Source organism: Danio aesculapii, chromosome 20, assembly GCF_903798145.1.
Source record: "Danio aesculapii chromosome 20, fDanAes4.1, whole genome shotgun sequence".
Lineage (NCBI taxonomy): Eukaryota > Metazoa > Chordata > Actinopteri > Cypriniformes > Danionidae > Danio > Danio aesculapii.
In genome coordinates, this window is record NC_079454.1 from 47,747,883 (window position 1) to 47,768,232 (window position 20,350).

General features: G+C 35.7%; 1 protein-coding gene across 1 annotated transcript in view; it reads right to left on the minus strand.

The window, feature by feature from the left end:
* dtnba (dystrobrevin, beta a) overlaps positions 1-20,350 on the minus strand; it is a 63,025-nt gene that overhangs the window by 27,353 nt on the left and 15,322 nt on the right. The window contains exons 2-9 of the mRNA XM_056480698.1: positions 17,635-17,677; positions 12,598-12,662; positions 8,647-8,727; positions 4,686-4,899; positions 3,099-3,184; positions 974-1,128; positions 598-703; positions 260-426 (exon numbers count right to left, since the gene is read on the minus strand). Of these exons, the coding sequence (XP_056336673.1) occupies positions 260-426; positions 598-703; positions 974-1,128; positions 3,099-3,184; positions 4,686-4,899; positions 8,647-8,727; positions 12,598-12,661 (873 nt within the window). The 5' untranslated portion in view covers position 12,662; positions 17,635-17,677. The remainder of the gene's footprint in view (positions 1-259; positions 427-597; positions 704-973; positions 1,129-3,098; positions 3,185-4,685; positions 4,900-8,646; positions 8,728-12,597; positions 12,663-17,634; positions 17,678-20,350) is intronic.

Sequence of the window (20,350 nt, forward strand, 5' to 3'; positions counted from 1 at the left end):
CGTGATTCTATCAGATCAATATGGACCAAAACCTCTGGGGAATATTTCCATTACCTTGTTGAATCTATACCACGAAGGATTAAAGCAGTACTGAAGGCAAAAGGGGTCCAACCCAGTACTAGTGAGATATACCTAATAAAGTGGCCGTTGAGTGTATATTAACAGTTGCTAAACCTCATTGTAAAGTGAGACAAAATTAACTAACTAAATAACTGCGTAAGTAAGTAAAGTGGATAAGCAAAATAAAGCTTTGGCTCACCCAGGACGAATGCTCCTTCATCTCATGATGGTTGCTATGGTTTCCGCTGGCATGACCTCGCCAAAAACAGTTCTGACACAGCTGATAGTTAAAACACTGCTGACAGCGATAGCGAAACCCCGTCATGCCGTCCGACCGACAGAACGAACACGACACTGGATGATGGACTGTCAAAGAGAGATATTTAATCTGCTGGAATCCATGAATATTCAAACAGAAAATAAATATTCATAAGCATGGTGTGACTAAAATTGCAGTTTAGTCACAGCAGTCGGATATGAATAATTAAGGGTATAATATTATGGGTGTGTGTGTGTGTGTGTGTGTGCCCGTGTTACCGTTCTCCACGTTACCCATCCGATGCACCAAAGGCAGCCAAATGAGACACTGAGGAGGAGGATCTGACATCAGAGCATCCAAGAACATGTTTAGCATCACTTTCTTCTGTTGAGCAAGCACACACACAAACCATTGACTTGCATTTTCCTGAAGTCATTTCATAGTACAGATCTTTGGTGGTTGTTAAGTGCTTTATGAATAAAGCTTGAATGAATGAATGAATGATTGTTGCTTATGTAAACGAGCACCAATTTACCTCAGATTTCAGGCATTTGTCTGTGATCGCATAAAAGCTGCCAGCGAGCGAAAAATCAGTGCAGTGTGAACTCGGCATAATAATACGACAAAGAGAAGGAATGCATCTAAAATAGTTACTTGTTGAGGAAAACAGGATCTGGCCAGATGGTCCAAGTATCCGAATGATGGCCCTTCAAACACGGCAGCAGGAAGCTTCAGCGCCTCCCGCAGGAAGTGGTCAAACTTGGACATCTCCATCGCACCGTGAGAATCTGATATCTGAGAGAAAATATCTGACAACACACACACACACACTTGTTAAAAGGTCCCGTGAAGTGCTTTGAATTGTGCTGTTTTTATTAGATACTAGACTTAATCTCAACTGAAACATGAAGACAGGGCGGCACATAGAGTAGCTCCTCCCCTTAAAAAAAACAGCCAATAGAGTGGAGGAAGTATGACGTCACATTGTAGGCGAATCGGCTGCTAGCATAAAACTGGTTCCCTCAATAAAGTCCCCATAGGATTTTCCCATAGGCTTTTCGAAGATTGCAAATAATACGCTCTGTGTTCAAACACTGTTCAATACACTTACACGTTTTGTCCAGCCGGATAATCCTCACATGAAAATACAACTTTGAGCTCTTTTGGATCTTAAATGCAAACGCAAGAACTGAAAAGCTAACATTAGGCTATAAACGGACTACAGTTCTTCGGGGCGCTCGCCTGTGACGTCAGAACCACCCTGCTATGGACAACTGTTCTATCTTATTTTTATAAATATGGTCCATGACAACGAGTTAATCTCTCTGTTTATTATATTATAATCCACATTATATATTATAATCAAATAAATACACAAAAACACATAGACCTACGTGCCTTTTGGATAGTTTTTATGTGGGAAATACATTTTGTTTTGCTTTATGGTGTTGGTAAAAGTTTTAACACTGTATGTATAAATGTGCCTATATGGTATTATCATATCTAAATAAGTGTATCGCTCGTGTGCACACAGCCCTTTTACCTTAACACATGACAGAAATGAGACGTGAGGGACAAGTCTATATGACTGCAAGTTCCATCATGGACACAGAGCAACATTCAATACTCTTTTTTTAATTTTTTGTCTTGAAGTGCAGCGAAAAGTAGCCCATATAGTCACATTTGCATATACATTTTAAGGAGAAGTGTAAATATTGCAGTTATGACAGAGTTGAATGTGTTTAGATGAAAAAAAATAAGACGAAAAATGTATTGATCACATTAAAATGACAGTTAATATGTGTGTATTTTTACACATTTATTGACACGTTTGCAGTACTGAAGAGCAGGAAGAGACAGGCTGCACTGGTAAGCTGTATCTTCATAATATCGTTTAATTAAAATAAATGATCAACAAATTAATCTGTCTTGACTGCCGGATGGATTTATCTACACACAATATGAATTCCCAATTAGAAAAATACTGCAAACTATAAAATACTATTTATGAAAATACCTAAATAACAGACAAATCCAAATGCCCAACACAAGCGAGCTGCGCTCCAGACCAATTCAGCTCAATGATGTAAAATGTCTCCGACACCGCCTGTAGTCCAGTTTAGCAACTTGATAGCAACCATCTTTTTAAAGAAGCGTAACCGATTTAAAAACTCAAGAGTGTGCTGTAACTGATGTGTTTTATGTCGTAGAATAAAACGTGAAAGTATCTTGAGTTTGTGTTAGCCAAGGACCTTATTTAAGCCATTTAACTGAAATCCCATTGAAAAAACCCATTGACTTTGGGACGAGGGAACCGGAACTGCTAAAATGCTAACTTGCTTCCGGGTTTTTGCATACAAATTGACGTGGTAGTTCCTCCACTCTATAGCGTGTTGTTTTATCACGGCTCTGCCAGTGAGTGTTTGAGCTCAAGCACGTAAATTAAAAAGCAAATGAGAAGTTTGTTGATTGGGGTGGGGCATGTCAGATACTATAAAGCATTTGATTGGTCAGAAGATTTGATAAGAAACTGAAATATGAGGTGATGTCAGAAAAATCATTAATCCATTATTAATACAGCATGCTTTGGATGTTTATATCATCTAAATGTGAATTTTGTCACTATTTTGGAGCACACTAGCTTATAGATATCCTTAAGACTAACATACTTATCCTAACATCTACAAAACTTCACAGGAACTTCAAATCTGCCACAGAACATGTGTTGTCATGCATACATGTGTCCACTAGTAGGCAGCACTGCTGAAATCTCACTCACAGCGAAGTTTATCCACCAGTTTGCCTCCACACAGCACTGAGAGCATCATCTTCACTGAAAACACAGTCAGCCTTCCCTGAGCATCACTGCAAGACACAAATAAACAAACAAACAAACAAATAAATAAATTTATATATATATATATATATATATATATATATATATATATATATATATATATATATATATATATATATATATATATATATATATATATATATATATATATATATATATATATATATATATATATATAATGACGTGCTGACTGACTGACTGGCTGACTGACAGGTGCGTGATGCGTGAGGCCAGCAAACATAACGTAGCTTTCAGTTAAGTTATAATTATGAACACAGTTTCCATAATTATATTTTATTTATAGATAAAGGTCTATGGCTCTGCATACGATGACTGTATCTTGCTGGAGTGTATAACTGTTTCACTTTACTTCAGAACGCATTAATGCCGCTCCGTAGGTCTATTGGAGACATTCAAAAATATTCCTAGCAAATCTAATAAATGTTGGAGACATACTCGATACATAAACACACTAAATCGCACTTTAGCAACGTTTATTTGAGAGAGCACAGGAAAATATATTTGAGGTCTCGCAAGAAGTTTGTGCACGAACAGAGAAAAATCGGTGCTCGAGCACAGGGATTGACATGCTCGTATTACATGAATGCGATCTCGACTTGTAATACTGCGCTCACGACATTTGTCAATGAAATAACACCACAGGTAGTCGGTAGATCTGTGTAAAAGGCCCGATAGAATCTGCTGAAAAAATCCTAGAGGAACACTGTGTGTGTATGTATATATATATATATATATATATATATATATATATATATATATATATATATATATATATATATATATATATATTGTCTTTCACAAACACAACTCTACAGCATAACTAGGAGTGATCTATCAAAACAACAACGGTGTAATTTTAGCCATCTTTTCATCTCAAATGCCGAAAATACCAGCGTTTCGAGGATGGCTTGCATTTGGTAATAGGCGGAATTTGACTCATTTGGCTTTCCATAAAGAACAGTCATCTATGCACATAATGTGCAGTTATCACAGCTGATCCATGATAGACGTGGTGGAGAAAACTCACTCTGCAGGCACGCTCTGGATCCACAAATATAGCTGTAACAGCCGAAAGGAGAAGAAAAGTTACCTTACAAACATGCCAGCAGTCCAAAGTGAAAGAGAGTGAGTTTTACAGCTTTCAATTTATGCGCACTGCTGTATCTTCAGTGTCAGTGAAAGACTGTCCAGCAAACTCACAAGCAGTGAATTTTGCACAGTAGTCTGGGAGTGTTTTAATTACTTACATCCCTCGCCATAGTATTCTACCGCGACATATGAGATAAATTATGTCAGCATGTAATAACTGGTTAGGATCGATTACTGAACCGATACCGAATTGTCCGCATCTGCATCACGGTGCATCGAAGAAACAATACATTCTGACACCCCTAATTTGATGCGACGTTCAAGTTTTGCATCTTTTGCAAGTTTTGCATTTAATTCGCATCTTTGTACGGAAACACAGTCCAGATGTGCGAGACTCACGTGTCGTGTGCGGTGGCCATGAAGTTGAGCAGCAGGCTGGTGTTGTGCTGGACGCTGATCTGGTGTGTGGTTGGCAGACGCTTGTTAAGCTGCTGGTAGATGCAGGTGAGGATGGTCTCCAGCCGGGCCACACTGATCTCAGTGCAGACGTCGAGCGTGTTCAGACCGTTATCACGAAACGCCTCGATCATGTTCCACACGTCCACCAGATGCACTAAGGGACAAAATACATCAGAAATAAAAAGCAGTTACTACATAGTGTGTTGGCACTTTATATTGAATGACCCTTTGAAACTATTTAAAACAATAATTACTGTGAAAAGTGCTGTACAGATAAACTTGAACTGAATTGAAAATAAATATGGATGTAAGAAAAATTTCATTAGGGTTAGGGTTATTCCCCAACCCAGGGGTAAAGCAATGAATTTTTCCAAGGGGCCACATTAGACACTAGGGTGGTTTTAGACCAGACCAAATGACAAAAAAATATGGACGACGTGACAGCGCTTTTTCCCATTAAACACTTTGAAGGCAAAGCTCTTCATGACGGGCACAGACTGTCGCAGAAATTGGAGCCTGAACATGTGCAGAAGGACTGCCTGATGGAGCCAGAGGTGAAGCCGCGGAATCAAGTTTCCAACTAAACACTTCAAATCAACTACGCCCCCCAAACTTCTTATTTGACCGCCCGTATTAGCACTATAACAAAGGCTCACTAATTTAAATACAAGCACTGACATTTAAAAACACGTAATAATATAGACCTTTTTCTTCGTTGCTGCATGGAGGGCGCCATAGCGACCAGCGTCTTCCGCTAGAATGCCAAGAACTTCCGTTTACAGCGTTTACAACTGGTAAATCTTGATCCGAAAATGGTTGTCAGTACCGTTTTGAGTGGCTTGCGGAGTGTTTTAGGGATCCACAACTTTGATTTTGAAAGGTGTGTGTTAAAACCATTATGCTTCTGTCACATGCGGTTCATGCAAGCGCAGGAGAAAAAAAATTCTCCTAATTCAGTGTCTGCCGTCAGATCAGATCAGTGTTCCAGACCTGTCAGCTGTTATCCTGTACTCTTCAATGCACACACATTGTACATGGCATGAAACTAGCATGAAACTAGCAGGTATGTAAGCCATGCAATTTCCAAAAATGACCAATAAAATCTGTTACTGATTCTATTCTGGCTGATTTGCTCGTCGATTCTAATCGGGAGCAGTTATTTTTCATTTAGTTAGTGTTGTATTTACCACGGTTTGTGTGTTTCTGTCATTTCAAAATGGCACTTTATTATCACTTGTGATGTTTATTAAATCAATGTGTCAGTGGGACAGTACAGGCTACGTGTGTGTGTCAAACATTTCGGTGAATGACATTTGTATGGGTTGGCTATATATTTGAAAGAAAGAGAAAATGTTGACTTTAGCGATGACGAGGCTTCATTTAAATGGCACAAGATGCCGTCTGACAACAAGGGGAAAATGCCTCACAGCAGTGGTTTTCCATCCTATTAGATTGCATTTTTTTTAAATAATCAGTCCAGGAGGTGGTGCGTTTAAAGCAAATAAAATTGATTAAAACTATCGTTTAAGAGTGTCTGAATGTGACTGTTTAACCGCAACAGCTGCTGACCGGAAATTCTTAGCATTCTCCTTGCACATACACCCAAAGCATAATGGGTAATTTTGCATTCAAAGAAAAAGGTCTATACGATTTATTAAAAACTGTGTGATGTAAGCTGTTTTTAATAATTTAATAAAAACAATACATGTTGGACTTCAAAATAAACAATCTTTTATACACTCTAGCCTAAATTAGACTTAACCATGAGCACAAATAATTATTTCTCTTATAACAGGGTTGTTGGTATTTGTTATCTTCATAGGGGTAGAAATAATGAAAATAATAATGTAAAAATATGAACAATAACATACGTAAAAACAACACATACATTTTAAGAAAGGTTTTCATTTTTAATTAACAAATCAACACAACCCAAAATATACACACCATGGACAGCTATTTACCTTGCGGGACAAATCGTGCAATTAAAAAATAAATACTGCAAAAATAAATACAATGCAATACTTTCTACATTCGCACTTGTACACAGCACCTTATAACCTGTATATTTATAACAATCTGTACATACAACTCAACATCCAGGTTTCTTGACTAACCGCATCTGTTTAATGTTCATCATTTTTTATTATTATTATTTTATTTTTTCAGATTTATTTTGTGTTGTCACTTGTCACTTTATGTACACTGGAAGCTTCTGTAGCCAAAACAAATTTCTTGTGTGTGTGAAGCACACTTGGCAATAAAACTGATTCTGATTCTGATTTCTAAATATCAACAAGATATTTACACATCCCATCCCTGCACTATATAATCCTTATCAATTTGTACAATAAACTTAGCAGTATTAATACATCAAATGATGCCTATCAGCTGCTGCAACATTAGATTAGATTAACATGGCTTGTATATAGTTTATCATATTTTGCCTCCGTTTTAATTTGGTTTATTCGATGCCTACAATTATATTTACATTCATTTTAATGCGTTTATTAGGAGCTTTCAAATAAAAAGCCAACGATACATGATGTATATAAACATTTTCAGCTGTATTTTTTATTGATTTTTGTATTTGTTATTAATGTTCTCATTCGGTTTCTAGAACATTAATATATAACAGCAAATTCAGTAGATTAACTCAATAACATGCCAAAACTCAAAATGAATGTAAATCAAATTCAAAAAACTTTACAGGAGATCGGTTAACATTGGTTTTGTCATCCTAATTATTCTTTCAGACCCATAAAGAGAATTACTACTAGATAGCGATTACCTGTATTTTCCCCATCATGGCTAGGCGTGTATCAGCAAACTAATAAAGCAGATAAAGCCCTGACCTTACTAAATAAACAGTGTTCCACCAGATCCTGTATGTAAGAAAGTATAGATTACTGATGAACAACTCACTTCATCATGGTAAAATAACACAGAAATCAAATAATAACACTTCGATCTCCTTCCGAACCTCCGACGGTCTGCTTAGAGAAGCTGTCAATCACGATGACATGTCCCGTTTTTTATAGCATTAAATTACTGGCTAAAAACATACGGATATATCAGTATATCAGCACGATAACCAGTGCTTTAATTGACCAGAACTATCTTTCAGGACATTTTATTGCAAGTGTACTTAATTTTTTTATTTGGGCTCAAGTCTAGTTCATGAACACAGAGGAGGCGGGTTTTATGACTTGTACTGCAGCCAGCCCCCAGGGGGCGATATAATGTCCAGGACCTTCACTCAGAAGCAGGCATGTGGTACACTTGGACCAGACCAATACAGTTCATTTACTTAAAAATAAATAAATAAATAAAATAAAAAAAATTTATATACATTCTGTGAAACTATTGAGTAAACGTTCATTAAAAACTCTCAAGTTTAAAAAAGGATCACTTTTACACAAAAATATTTTAAACAAGTATTTTAAAGACCAGCATCACAATATCAACTTCACATAAATGCTATGGGGTTGTTTATTTGATTGCTTCAACTTAGTTCATTTTTATTTATTGATCCATTCATTCATTTATTCATAATTTTTTTATGTTCAGTGACAGAATTCTTGTGTTGGGCTGAACAAGTGCACTGAAGTCAGGTTGAATGTGAGGTGGATATGTGATGTGATGATCATCACTGAGAGAGGATCTGTATCTGTATCTGTTAAATCGTTAATCGAGGTCATTTCTACCTTTATTTCGATGTAATTCCATACAAAGTGTGAAGCTGCCTGATTGGATCCTGTAGCAGTTTAATAGTTTGGCCAATACAATGTATTTTTTGGCTATAAGGCAAAGCTGATATTTAAACTTTGAAACTAACTTGAAAACACAACATTTTTGCAGCATCGCATTTCTTGTAACACTGGTCAGTTTTATTACTCACGGTTGCATTTCTTCTGAACGAATCTGAGTTTGCAGGCGGTGCGATACGTGGACAGCCGGATGGTGTCATAATTCTGCGTCTCTGAAAAATCAAAAAGGGAGTTTAGAGATTATTTCCATACAAGAATAAATAGTTATTTTATAGTCAAACATTTATAAACAACACTTTCAGTACACACTTTAGCTTAACTACCAATTCCCACTATTAAATACTGGCTTTTCATTACTAGCTTATTATTAATATACATTTCTACATATAAAAGTATGATCTTTTTCTGCATCGCTTGTCCTATCCAATACCTAAACCTAACTACCATCTTCCTAACTATTAATATGCAAGCAAATTAGTAGTTTATTGTGCTAAAAGTCTTTGTTAATTGTTTAATAATAGTAGGAATTGTACCTCAAAATAAAGTGACGCACTCTTATAGAACATTTAGGTTTATAGCAATAAAAAGATTACAAAAATAATACAATAAATAAAAAATAATGCACAAAATACAAATCACTCTCTTAAAAGTCTAATAACAATAAAAACAGGGCATTACTAAAGTGCATTATACATTTAGGATTAGAGATGCATCGGTATATATTGATTTTACTTAACTGGAAACAAAAAAAACCCTCCACACTGCTCAGCACTGCTAAAAAAAAATGTTATGTTCTGCTTGCAGCTAAAAGATCAGGCTTTTTCTCTCTCTCTCAAAAAAAAAAGGAATACTTCCTCTTAAAGCCATACTAATTTGCCATAAAACAAATTGTTGCTAGCTTTTTCTATGGTCCTGGAATTTAAAATATATTCAGAATCAGAATCAGAAAAGCTTTATTGCCAGGTATGTTCACACATACGAGCAATTAGTTTTCGTGACAGAGCTTCTACAGTGCAACAGAACTACAGAGACAGGACAAAAAACAGATAATAAATATATGTTAAAAATAGAAGTAAGTAGTGAGTGCAAATATACAAATTAAGTGTATGTACAGGTATATTACTATATACAACGTTATATGTGCAGCTGTGTGTGAGCAAGTGTGTTGTTAAATAAGTGTATATGTGTATAAAAAGTGTATAGCAAATAGTGATGTTGGTTCAAGAGATGGATTGCCTGAGGGAAGAAACTGTTTCTGTGTCGGGCTGTTCTGGTCCACAATGCTCTGTAGCGTCAACCAGAAGGTAAAAGTTCAAAGAGGCAGTGTGCAGGGTGTGAGGGGTCCAGAGTGATTTTGGCAGCCTTTCTGCTCACTCTGGATAAGTACACTTCTTGCAGAGCAGGGAGGGTTGTCCCAGTGATTCGCTCAGCAGCCCGACCTATTCGACGTAGTCTTCGAAGGTTTGATTTGGTAACTGAGCTAAACCAAACAGTTATTGAGGCACAGAGGACTGATTCAATGTGATGCATGTTTATATTCTGAATAAAGTAATGTATGTTTATATTCTGAATAAAGTAATGTATGTTTATATTCTGAATAAAGTAATGTATGTTTATATTCTGAATAAAGTAATGTATGTTTATATTCTGAATAAAGTAATGTATGTTTATATTCTGAATAAAGTAATGTATGTTTATATTCTGAATAAAGTAATGTATGTTTATATTCTGAATAAAGTAATGTATGTTTATATTCTGAATAAAGTAATGTATGTTTATATTCTGAATAAAGTAATGTATGTTTATATTCTGAATAAAGTAATGTATGTTTATATTCTGTAAGTAAATATTAATGTTATAAAGAATGACAGTACAGACGTTGAATTGTTATACTTTAAATAAATAGTGGCCTTTTGAAATTCTAATATCACAGAGTCCTGAAAAAAAGCTGAGGATGAGTTTTTAAAAATAATTAATGTAACATGAAACCTAGGGATGGGCGAATAATCAAAAAGTAATCAAAATTCAGAACTTTTCAGAACCTATAATTGACCTAGTTTTTCCAGGGCGATTTTTTCGATTACTTTCCCTACCACATGTGGAGTCACGTGACTCTGCTCCATCAAGGCTGATTTATACTTCTGCATCGAGCACACGGGTATGGTCCAGCACAGCCTTTGCGTGGTTGCATACCAACGCACCTCTCAAAAAATATTACTTTGTGATTGGTCGGATTGGAATCAGTGATGACAGCGCGGAGAGCCGTGGGGGAGCAGCGAGCCTGATGGAGCGAGTGTTTAAAAGTGTCGAGTCCCATTGAAGAGCTCCATATGGAGACTTTTGTTTACCTTATAATTAAGGTTGTTGCACGTCAGCCGCCTCTGAATGAGCAAGTTTTAGCTACTTGTACATTAAGGTAGTGTTCAGAAAAAACAAAACACCCACGAAGAAACTCCACTCAGAGGAACATAAAATATACTGCCAGCTAGCGTTACAGAAGTGTTATTACAGAGCAACACAAACAGCATGCAGAAGTATAAATGCACAGCTATTTTTTTCCATTACATCAAAATTATTAATTTTCATTAACTTGTTTTTGTTATTTTGTTTACAGAAGATGCAAGAAATGCACCGTTTAAAATATTATTTGCAGGATCTACAAGGGTTGATTTACTTGGAAGAGATGCTGCTTACTTTCTACTTTTATTATGAAAAACACTGAAAATAATGAATTTTGTATCCAAAAGAGCGTTATTTATTTTCACTTTGTTATTAGAAAAGTTCATTTTAGTCAATGTGTGTTTTATTTCAGTTATTTAGCATTGATGCAAAAAATATATAGTGTGTGTTTCCTTCAATTATTTTTAAATCAAGTAATGCACCCTTCATTCAAAAACCTCTCGCTTATAATATGCAAGCATATTTATTGTACAAAAATCATCAGTGAACTATGAGGGCAAAAAAAATTAAGAAATAATAAAAAGTAATTGTTCATTAATTTTAATCGAGTTACGTTGTTCAATTAATCGAGATTTAGATTTTAGGCCAAATCGCCCAGGCCTCATGGAACCCATTCAGTGAATATTTGAACAATAAAAGCTGCAATTAAAGCCTAACAGAAACAGCGAATTATTTTACTTTTCTTTTTCTTCCCAATTTTTTCCTGACTTCTTTTTCTTTTCCTTTTTTCCCATTATTTTAAAACTGTTGTAAAAAATTATGTTGACATGTTACAGTCTGTATCAGAATTTTTGTGCCAATGAAATTAAAAAAAAAAAAAAAAAAAAAAAAAATACAAAAAAAAAGTGAAAAAATAATGTAAATGTGGTCAGTAAAAAGTTATAAACAGTTATAAAAATTACACGTTTTGCTAGTGTTGTGGCAGTTTGAGGAAAATTAATGTTTTTTTTTTTTAATAATGAATTATTATTTCTAATTATTCATTTGTCTTCGGCTTAGTCCCTTTTTTCATCAGGGGTCACCACAGCGGAATGAATTGCCAACTTATCCATCATATGTTTCACACAGCGGATGCCCTTCCAGATGCAACCCAGTACTGGGAAACATTCATACACACTCATACACTACGGCCAATTTAGTTTATTCAATTCACCTATAGCGCCTGTGTTTAGACTGTGGGGGAAAACACCCGGAAGAAACCCACATCAACACAGGGAGAACATGCAAACTCCATTAGAAATGCCAACTGGCTCAGCCGGGACTCAAACCAGTGACTTTCTTGCTGTAAGGCGACAGTGCTAACCACTGAGCCACCATGTCCCATTATTCTATACATTTATTTTTATAAATAATTTTTTATTAATTTGAAATAATTCTTTAAATCAATTATTTATTCATTCATTATAAAGGTTTTTTTGTATATGATTTCAATTAAAGTATTTTGGAAAAATCGGAAAACTTACCAAAAATCTGAATAAGCCAAAAAAAAAAACAAAAAAAACAATTGCAATCAGTGCATCTCTGTTTATTTTATTACAATACTGAGATTCTGGACACTTTACCAAAAATCACACTTTATATTCAGATGCATGAGTGTGTGAACTGGGTTAAAGATCACTCACTCATGTCCATGAAGAGCTGCTTCCGGTCGGCCATGACACTGGCCTTCCGTCCCTCCTCTATCATCCTACACACAAACACACAGAGAAAGAGAGAAAGAAATCAGACATCAGAGCGTGATGGAAACACTTCTGAACACTTGAAATGGTTAAGTATGAAAGCTCTTCCAACTGTGTTTTACTCATGTTTATGTATCTGTCGCAACACAAGTGGAGTTCAAGTGGATTTTTTTCCATGGTGAATACATTTTTAAAACTCTGCATGACAGTAATGGAATGATGTGTGTAATATAGAGAGAAAGACATAAAAAAGAATCTAAATATTTAGATATTTTATCACATCCCAAATAAACAAAACCAAATCAAGATTACATTTTTGCATGATATAGGAATTGTGCATTTTGGTGAATAAAATAAATGAAGAAAATAATAGATATTCTGGTAAATGTGTCATTTTATTCAATTAAAGAAAATTAATGAAAGATTAAATCATGGGTTGGATACCTTTTTTCAGCAAAATGCCATTTTAGATTTTTTTGGATATATATATATACACACACACACTCACTGGCCACTTTATTAGGTACACCTTACTAGTACCAGGTTGAAGCTCCTTTGCCTTCAGAACTGCCTTAATCCTTTGTGTCATAGATTTAATAAGGTACTGGAAATATTCCTCAGAGATTTTGGTCCATATTGTCATGATAGCATCACACAGTTGCTGCAGATTTGTCGGCTGCACATCCATGATGCGAATCACCCGTTCAATCACATCCCAAAAGTGCTCTATTAGATTGAGTTCTGGTGACTGTGGAAGCCATTTGAGTATAGTGAACTCATTGTCATGTTTAAGAAACCAGTCTGAGATGATTTGCGCTTTATGACATGGCGCGTTATCCTGCTGGAAGTAGCCATCAGAAGATGGAGACACTGTGCTCATAAAGGGATGGAATGTCAAATTTCACAGCAGAAATCGAGACTCATCAGACCAGGCAACGTTTTCTCCAATCTTCTATTGTCCAATTTTGGTAAGTCTGTGCGAATTGTAGCCTCAGTTTCCTGTTCATAGCTAACAGGAATGGCACCCGGTGTGGTCTTATGCTGCTGTATCCACCTCAAGGTTGGATGTGTTGTGGGTTCAGAGATGCTCATCTGCAGACCTCAATTGTAACGAGTGGTTACCTGAGTTACTGTTGCCTTTCTATCAGCTGGAACCAGTCCACCCATTCTCCTGTGACCTCTTGCATCAAAAAGGCATTTGCGCCCACAGAACTGCCGCTCACTGGTTATTTTCTCTTTTTCAGTCCATTCTCTGTAAACCATAGTGATGGTTGTGCGTGAAAACCCCAGTAGATCAGCAGTTTCTGAAATACTCAGACCAGCCTGTCTGGAACCAACAACCACGTCAAAGTCCTTAAATCCCCTTTCTTCCCCATTCTGATGTTCGGTTTGAACTGCAGCAGGTTGTCTTGACCATGTCTACATGCCTAAATGCATTGAGTTGCTGCCATGTGATTGGAAAATGGAAATGATTAGGAAAGTTACGTTAATGAGCAGTTGGAAAGGTGTACCTAATTAAGTGGCCGGTGAGTGTACATTCTAATTTTGAACAATTTATCATTCATTCATTTTCCGTTGGCTTGGTCCCTGATTTATAAGCGGTCACCACAGCAGAATGAACCACCAACTATTCCAGCATATGTTTTACGCAGAGGATGCCCTTCTAGCCACAACCCAGTACTGGGAAACACCCATACATTCTCATATTAACACACACTCATACACTACAGCCAAAAGAAAGCACCCGAAAGAAAACCACCAAGCCACCGTGCAGCCCAAAATACAACAGAAATACAACAACAACTCATTCCTTCATTGACAGCTGACACACAACTGTATTTCGCAAACAGTTGCATCTCAATGAGAACAAACCCAATCTCTCTCTGCTTACTGTGAAGCACTGAAGCATGTGTACACACACACACACACACACACACACACACACACACACACACACACATTCCTGCAGGGATTTGAGGGTCTCCGCTGAGACTTACCCATAATCCCCTGGGACACACACACACACGCACGAACACTGACAACAGTAAAAACACAGACACACACAAAAGCAGATGTAAAACATCAAGTAAAGCGTCTGTCTTTTATCCATTCAATAATGTTTTGTCTGTACTGCCTTCAAATCCCTTTACATGTTCTGCAGTGAAGCCCTCTTGAATGGGAATGATTTCTCATCTGTAACGCTGCGTCCAGATATGCAGCAAGTCAGCGCTAAAACATTCCAGCATCCTGAACTCGCATTAACACTCCTCACACAGACATGCTAAAAACCAATAACACACACAAACACACACACACTTTGGCTGTGGGAAATTAAACTAGTGATGTGTTGATCAAGTATTTATGCCCCTAATTTGGCTAATTTAATGTCGTGTATCTGCCAATAACACACACACACACACACACACACACACACACTGTAGCTACACTTTTACATATACATTAAAGGTGCAGTGTGTAAGTTTGATTCAATATTGCACTCCTAGATCAAAACACATGCAAGCACAGGTTGCCAGATTGAAAACCAACAGGAGCGTGTCAGACTATCAAGCCTAAAGGCTGATTTAAGGCCTATTTTGTTCTAACTAACACCTGAAATTGATGTATTAGAAACGGCTTCTATTTCTTCTGAAAACTGACAATGATCCCCTCAGGTACACCTCATGTGCTTTATTCAGCGTTAAATGACAACAATGAGAGTTAGAATGGCATTTTACATGACATTTATTGCCATAATGACAGAGCAGCAAATAGTTCACCTCTTATCTTTCTTCAAAATAAACTGTGTGAAATTGAACTTCAGAACTGTGACTCAGTGCAAGCAAACACATATCAGTGATTCAGCATCTACATTTACTAATGTTAAAGAGAGTTAATATGTATTAAATATATCTTAAACCTCACCATTTCATTAAAGTGCAGTGAGTGCACGTATATTCTGTGCTTCTGAATGGCTGTATTTAAATTTCTGTCATGTTTTGTCTGGTGCAAACAGCCAAATTGCTTATCACTGCAAATCTCATCACGTTGCGTGTTGTTAGGACACAGAGTTACAATGTGACCTGCTCACCTAGTGTTTACGCTGATAATATTGATATTATTTGCTAATTAATAACCTCATGTGAAACTCTGAATCTGTGTCTCATTTCAGAGTCTGTTACTGTCTACCGGAGGTCGCATTTCGGTCACGGACACATGCTTTGGAGCCTTCCTGAATGAATGAATGAATGAATGAATGAATGAATGAATGAATGAATGAAATACGCTGTTTTCCACCAAGGCGTCCCGGGGTGCTGAAATATAATTGCCTAAACTGGCAGAGGGTAGGTTAAAGGGACCAAAAGAAAGACAGACGTTCCGGTACGGAAAGCACATTTCAAAGCAGAATATCTGACTTCAGCATTGTTTTTCAATTGTTGTTCACTTAGCATGTTTCTTAAATATCTGCCAACATATTATGGTATTTTTATGCTTTAGAAGAGTCAAAAACGTTCATACAGCACCTTTAAGGTAAATAAAATCAATCCGATGTTAATAGAAATGTACATTCCCTGCATACTGGATGACTGTTCATTTTTACATCCTTCTATATTTTGTGATAGCTCATCTGACCAGACTTCTGGTTGGCAAATGATTTTTTTTTTCAAATATTTAAATAAAATATAAATAAATAAATATTTAGATATAAATAGTTTGAAAATCATAAACAAACTAATGTTTTATTTATATTTAAATATATTTTGGGGGTCAATACTTTTTACAATTGTTTGGGATGCCTGTTCATGCTCCTTCTCTACCGGTCAAAATGTTCATGATGCAGCTGGAAAGGCATCCGTTGCATAAAACATATGCTGGATAAGTTGGTGGTTCATTCCGCTGTGGCGACCCCAGATTAATTAAGGGCCTAAGCCGAGAAGAAAATGAATGCATGATTAAATACAAATAAATATTTATAAATAAATAACTACTTTTCATTTCATATTTTTATAATGTTTATTTATAAAGAAGTAAACATTTTATTTATATTTAAATATAAATGGGGGGGGGGGTTGTCAATACTTATTACAATAATTTTGGATCAGTTTATTTTCATTCTCTTATCAAACTCTGTACTCGGGCTGGGTGATATGGCAAAAATACAATCTCGATAACTATTTTCCATATTGAGTGATAACAATTTCTATATAAGTTGCTAATGCTTTCAGATTTAAAAGAGTACCCCAACAATGACTGAAGCCACAAAAATTAGAGGGTCCATTAAATGTTTTTGCCTGATAAATTTTTGGTGGCCATAAATTAGGTGCATCTCTAATATCAACACACTTTTTATCAATATCAAATTCCCACTGTTGCATATTTTGCCGTGTGATTGGCTGCATCCGAAACCGCCTACTACTCAACAGGTACTGCATTTGAATTTAAACGTACTACTCGGCTATTAAAAAAGTATGTTCTATACAGTTTGAATGGAATTTGGAGGTACTACATCCGCCATTTTGTCATGATCACATGGCCTACCCGCGTCAGTTGCGTCACCTGAATTCTCTCATGGGGCACCTTGGGATAGCGCAGTGTGCATGAGATGAGCACTTCAGAATCTAGTTGGAAGTAGTAAGTCATCCGAGTACTCCTCGCATACTGATTTTCGAGTTCTGTGAATTCGGAGATACTACTCAACTTGCATACTGATTTTAGTGTACTGTAGAGTATGGAAGTATGCGGTTTCGGACACAGCCATTGACTCTTAGATCAATATAGAGTAAAAAAAGTTCAGAGCTTATGATTGTTAGTGACATAGTTAATAGTGATTTTATATCATAACGTTTATCAGCCCAGCCTTGAAATGTACAATAATATTCAAATAATATTTTGTAATTACTTGTTGAGTCCTATAAATATACTGGGGGGGGGGGGGGTGAATTAATCAAATGTTGAAAAAATAGAAGTCCATAGATGAATTACCTGATCTGGTGTGTAGGTCAGTCAGATGAGAGCATCAAGAGGCCTGAAAGCAGAAAGAAATGAAGATCAGGAGTGCGTTTGAAAAAAAAAATTAAGATCAATCTTATTAATCCCCTTAAGCAATAATTTTTTTTCTGATTGTCACCAGAGCAAACCATCATTATACAAAGACTTGCCCAATTAACCTAGTTAAGTCTTTAAATGTCACATTAAGCTGAATACTAGTATCTTGAAAAATATCTAGTAAAATATTATTTACTGTCATCATGGCAAAGATAAAATTATTAGAGATGATTATGAGATGATTATTAGTTATTAAAGATGAGTTACTAAAACGATTATGTCTAAAAAATGTGTTAAAAGAAACCTTCTTTCCATTAAACCGAAGTAAAAATATACAGGGGGGCTAATAATTCAGGAGGACTAATAATTCTGACTTCAACTGTAAATGCATTCGACAGACATTAGCACAGTGTAATGAGCTGCTTCTGTTTCTATTTTAGGACAAGTGACTAAACTGACAAATGAAGACATGAATAATCCACACAAACAGTTCCAGCATGGCAGCTGATGCAATGCAGAAACACTGATTCAGAACATACTCAATCTGTCTGATGTACAGTTGAAGGCTAAATTATTAGCCCTCCTGAGAAATTTTTATACTTTTTTCCAAATACTGTATTTCCCAAGTGCTGTTTAATGCAAGCAAGGAAACTTTATAAGTCTTATTTACTTTATCTAGATTAAAAGCATTTTTTAAGGTCAATACACACACACACACACACACACACACACACACAGTTGAAGTCCGAATTATTAGCCCCCCTGTTTATTTATTTTTTCTCCAATTTCTGTTGAACGGAGAGCAGATTATTATTTTTTTTTTATTATTTTATCTTTGCCATGATGACTAAATAATATTAGACTAAATATTTTTCAAGACACTTCTATACAGCTTAAAGTGACATTTAAAGGCTTAACTAGGTTAATTAGGTTAACTAGGCAGGTTAGGGTAATTAGGCAAGTTATTGTATAACGATGGGTTGTTCTGCACTGTAAAAATTTGTTCAGCGCACTGTACTTTTTCTGTCATATATACTAAGAATTTTGATTAACTATTGATCTACATAAAAATATATGTTATGTCAACAATATTCGCTAAATGTTATGTCTACATGTTTAACTGAGTTTTCAGGACAAACATTTTTGTGTTGAACAGGAACATTGATATTTAAATAATTCGCGTATGCGTGATGTGACGATCGAAAACTAAGTTTGTTTATCTGTTGCTTGTAAGAGGGTTGGCACAGTGGTTCAGTTGGTAGCACAGTCGCCTCACAGCAAGAAGGTTGCTGGTTCGAGACCCTGCTGGGTCAGTTGGCATCCCTGTGTTCAGGTGGGTTTCCTTCGGGTGCTCCAGTTTCCCTCATATACATATATGTATACATATACATACACACATTACTATTGGGGGGGGGGGGGGGGGGCTACAGAACAAACCACTATTGTACAAAGACTTGCCTAATTAACCTAACCTGCATTGTTAACATAATTAAGTATTTAAATTGAGTTTGCATCTTGCAAAAAAAACTGTCATCATGGCAACGACAAAAAAATCATTTATTATTTATGGACCATTTTCACATGACTGTTATGGCGGGTTTAATGGTCATCATAATCCTAAATCCCTGAAAGTTTTTAATATTTAGATTTTATTTTGTAAAACATATGAACATTTATATATGTAGTATATCTTCTTTGCGTCAAATTACAAAAAATTAATTACCACTTATGTAAGGTGTTTGTAATGCAGCGTCTATGGGGCTGAGAGTAAATTGGACGTTATTCTATCCTATGGTTGCCGTGATCAGTCTAATTGTTTTCCTTTTTCTGAAAGTCTTGGTAACACCGATATGTTTTTCTTTCATTATTTCAACAAAAAGGATAATAAAAAAATTATTTATTGTACTCTCCCGTTCACTGCTCTCTATACCCTACTACTATGATGACTTCTGCTACTGAGAAACCCTAGAAATGTGAAAAGGGTCTATTCAAGCTATTATGGTTTAGGAATCCAGCCAACTTCCATCGAATATTCACTGTAAAATAAAAATTATGCCAACAAGTCATGACAGCAAATGTTTATATGTTGCTTTAACTTATTTAAGTCAATCAAGTTTCAACTAATTATTTTAAATTATGACAAGTTATACTTAATATTTCTGTCAGTTTGATTGATACAAGTTCAGATGACTAAAAACATTCATTTGATTCAACTCAAAAATTAAAAAAAAACAAGACATTTTTTACAGTGTAGGTAATATTTAGTAATCGATCATGCCTTTAAATGTCAAATCATATGAAACATAGTCTTTCTGAAATAATTAAAATAGTAACCTACAAATATAATTGAACTAAAATGTATTGGGAAAAAACTAATCTCTCCATTAAACTGCATTTGGGATTTTTTTTAAATGGGCTCTATGCACAGCTAGAGTTTTAAAGCCAACGATAAACTTTCAGTGAAAGCTTAATGTGACTATTTTCAAGGTTGTTTTTACAACATTGATTTTGTAATGTAATTACTATGCATTCAGTTAAATAGACTTAGGCATTCATTTAGTTGTTTAAGCGTAAAACGAGGTGAAAGATTGTTGTAACCACTAGCGTCGTCAAAAGCAACAGGCAAGTGCAGAAATTCCATTGAAAATATTGG